At 38.7% G+C, this 3869-nt stretch overlaps 1 protein-coding gene across 1 annotated transcript in view; it reads right to left on the bottom strand.

Annotated features, from left to right (window-relative positions):
* Positions 1–57: 57 nt before the first annotated feature.
* Positions 58–3869, bottom strand: part of LOC101512913 (protein SCAR2-like) — an 8011-nt gene continuing 4199 nt past the window's right edge. Inside the window, 4 exon segments of the mRNA XM_012713624.3 lie at positions 58–608; positions 760–864; positions 962–1048; positions 1135–3720. Of these exon segments, the coding sequence (XP_012569078.1) occupies positions 555–608; positions 760–864; positions 962–1048; positions 1135–3720 (2832 nt within the window). The 3' untranslated portion in view covers positions 58–554.

Genomic DNA, 3869 nt, shown 5'->3' on the forward strand with positions numbered 1-3869 from the left:
ATATATATATATATATATATATATATATATATATCCGTATTATGTATTGGACACAAATAAATGAACTACTACATGGTGTTACCAGGCAATTATCAGTAGATCACTATATTACAGAATTACAAATTTACTCATGACAATGAATCAAAAAATTATGACAACCACATCACAAATATACACGTAGTTATATACTTAAATGGAAGTAAGAAATATTTTTTGATAGTTCATTGATTTGGATGGATACAGTGCTTACACACTGAGCCTGAATCTGACTGAAGCAAGTTTCGCCTCTGAAAATCGCTTTGGGTCGACGCAACACAGCATTCTTGTTCCCATGTTTATGCATCTGTACGTGAATTGGGTGGACTCAGGAGGGGGACATATGTTGTCCAGAGAAACATATATGAACACAAAAGGATAATGAATCTTGTGAATTAAAGTAAATTTCCTGTTCATTATTGAGAAGAAAGACTTTTTACACCTGATTTTAGACAAGAACCACAATAGAAAAAAAATCCACTGGCAGTGAGATCAGTGTTTTTCATTATGTAGTTTATTCAAGAATCACTCCAACTGTCGGCATCATCGTCTTCATCACTTCCAGCCAACGCCTGTTTCAATAATTGACATTAGTAAAGTTTACCCTTAAGAGAAGTGGTATATTGGTGCACGGAAAGAGAGGGGAAGACTACATGTCTTTTACCAAAACTTAACAGAGAACATACGCCTAATGGAATACATTTAATGAATAAAGTGATAGACCTGGCGAATAGAATTTGCTTTCTCCAAGATGGCAGCAACCCTCAAGTTCGTTTTGGGACCCTGAATGTTGGGTCGTGTAACCACAGCAGGCCTCAAATTGAAGGACTGAAAAACAATATTTTGAAATAGTTAAACATACACGAATTTGATAGAAAAGGGTCAAAATATCATGAAGAACAAGATCAAAGTTGCTAGCTCTTACCTTCGTTCTAATTTGTTCTAACCATGAGTCTCTTTCATCTACCTTCGGTGCTATCTGGGGCCTAACACGATCAGTGACCTTCCTCAGCTGCAGTGGTACAAAGGCAGTGCGTTATGCAAAAAATAAGACCACATAAAGAGTACATTTGATGAGAACAAGAAAACTGTCTTTACCCTGCTTTTGTCAAGAGCGGCAACAACATCGATTAATTGGTTCTGAGGATGAGGAAGCTTATTATTTGGTTTTCCATTTGACATTTGACTATCAAACTCGAATGATTTGGCAGATGTATCTAATGATGGTGCCAGATCCCCTTCAGAAGGCAGCGGGATGTGATTGGGCTGCACAATTTTTATACTTGGTGGTGACTCAGATGAGACTAAATGATCTCCTTGTTCCATTTCCAAATTAATCGATGACTCCTCAAGTGTTATGAATTGTAAAGTCTCTTCAATTAATTGATTTGGAGAATGAGAATGTTGTTCTTTTGGAGAAATGGGATCATCTCCAGATACAGGACATTCAGCAGCAGGTAGCACTAAATGCAATTCTCCAGGACTATCCTTTTTAGCTTCAAAACTTGTATCTTCCATTAATTGACTAGAAGACTGAGTCTGTTCGTCTTGTTGAAAGATGGGATCAGCCTCCAGAACAGCACATTCAACAGGCAGTATTGGTCGGCATGGACTTGCATTCAATACACTTTCTCCAGAACTATCCTTTTTAGCTTCTAAACTAGTATCTTCCATTAACTGACTTGTTGACTGGGTCAGTTTTTCTTGTTGATAGATGGGACCAGCCCCAGAATCAGCACATTCAGAGGACAGCATTGGTGGGCATGGACTTGAGTTCAATATGTTTTCTCCCTCTGAAGCAATGGCACGCCCATGTGGAAGGCCACCATAAGATAGCATGGGTAATGTTAAAAAAGGGTTGTGAATTTGGCTTCTCTCCAGAACTAGGTAATTATGCAGACCATTTGCTTCATTTACCATCACTTGCAAAGGAATAGCATCAGGATGCTCTGAAACACCACCAGAAGAGTGTAGGCTTGTATTACTTTCCACCGCCACAACATGCAAAAAAGGATTCTGATACGGCAAGGTTACTCTTTCAGAAGTTGATAAACCAAATTGAGACTTATAATCAGGTTTAACTGGCTGTATTGGTTGGAATGATACTTGACTTACACCTATTTCTTCTCTATGAGAAACAAGAGAAGCAGTTTGAACCTTGTTCATTATCCATTGCATTGGTGGTAGAGGGGGCATAGGTGGCGTCTCCTCAAACTTGATTTTGGTTGCTTTGGGATAAAGATCGGGAAGTATAGGTTCCAATGGATCCTTGACGTGTTTTGTTAGGTTAATCTTCTGATCAGATGATTTTGATGAGGAACCATGTGTAGGTTCCTCTGGATGGATTTCAGCAGAAAACTCAGAAGCAGCACAACTTTTTCTTTCTTGCTCCAACTGATTTGGTATCTGCATCAGTTGAGGTTCAAATCTTGCAGGGGTACATTTTTCTTCTTTTCTGAGAAGAAATTCCACATCTTGCTGAGCAACTTGCGGTTTTAAGAGCAACTCTAAATGGGTTTCAGGCTCCGGTTGATTACCAGAATGTGGTGAAAAAATATCTTTGCTGTTCTGTAGATCATTCTGACAAACAAATATAGGTTCTGACTTCTGAGAGTCTAGCTCTGAACATGGGGTCACCATTTTTATGTCATCGAGAGAAGAACCATCTTGGATTTTCTCCTTAACCAATGAATGTTGAAAATTATTACATATAGCATAGTCAGAAGGATTAGAAGGAACTGATCTGTTCAGGTTCAACTGTTCATTAGTGGAAGCAGTTTCCAGTTGATCCTCTACTATATGTGCTGTAAACTCTATCAAAGAATTTCTTGCATCTTCCTCCTCAAATTCCATCTTTTTCTCATGACAATCTTCAAAAGTAGAAAGAGATTCTTCAAACTTTGCAAGACGACTCACTGGAGATGTGATATCTGAAAATGGTTCCAGTTGATTTTCCCTGTTCTCTGCATTCAAGTCTGTGGAAATTTTTGTCAACTCTGCATCACTGGATTCAATTTCCATCCTATGGGAATCCGAAGAACCTGGGAGAGATTCAGGCGAATTTGAAGAACTCATTGATGGGTAAGAAATAGAATCTGAAGCTAGACAATTAGCAATACTTGCACCAGTTTCAGCATTATCAAGAGAAGGAATAGCAGATGCAGCCAGATCTTTGGACTGAACTTTTACAGGGAACACATCATTTGCCATGACATCATTATCCTGCAGCATGTAATCAGGGGAAGGTGGGTGTTTAATATGATCATCATCTTCAACTGGATCCAAACAGCAGAAGGATCCATTTATTTCATCGCCAGACATTATCCTTGGTACTTCATCAAAATTTGATCGGTGATCAGGATACAGAATTTCAACTTCAGCCGAATCTAGTTCATCTTGAGGATTTCTATGTGTAAAATCAGAGCATAGCTCCTCTGTAAAGCTATTCTCTACGGTAGTCTCCACAACAGGACATAAATCTTCTGAGTCAAGTTGTATTGCTTTAGTATCGTTATCAGACTTTAAATCCCAGCTGTCAAGCAGCAGCTTAGTACCTGAATTCAGGTCTACATCCATCGGCAGACAAATGGGATCCTCCCCCGGTGAACCAATGTCTCCAACAACTGATATCTCAGAAGATAATTCATTAAGAGATTCTGCCTGCAACACTTTGATGTCAGAATGCTCACCACATTCGCCTTCATGAGCTAAATTTAAATCATCGGAAACTTGTAACAGAGTATTGGAATCGACATGAGAATCACGCAAATCCAAGTTGTTCAAAGAATTGTTGTCAAAATAAACAACTGGGCAACCATGATCTTTTATTAGGG

This window comes from Cicer arietinum, chromosome 3 (assembly GCF_000331145.2).
Source record: "Cicer arietinum cultivar CDC Frontier isolate Library 1 chromosome 3, Cicar.CDCFrontier_v2.0, whole genome shotgun sequence".
NCBI classification, from domain to species: domain Eukaryota; kingdom Viridiplantae; phylum Streptophyta; class Magnoliopsida; order Fabales; family Fabaceae; genus Cicer; species Cicer arietinum.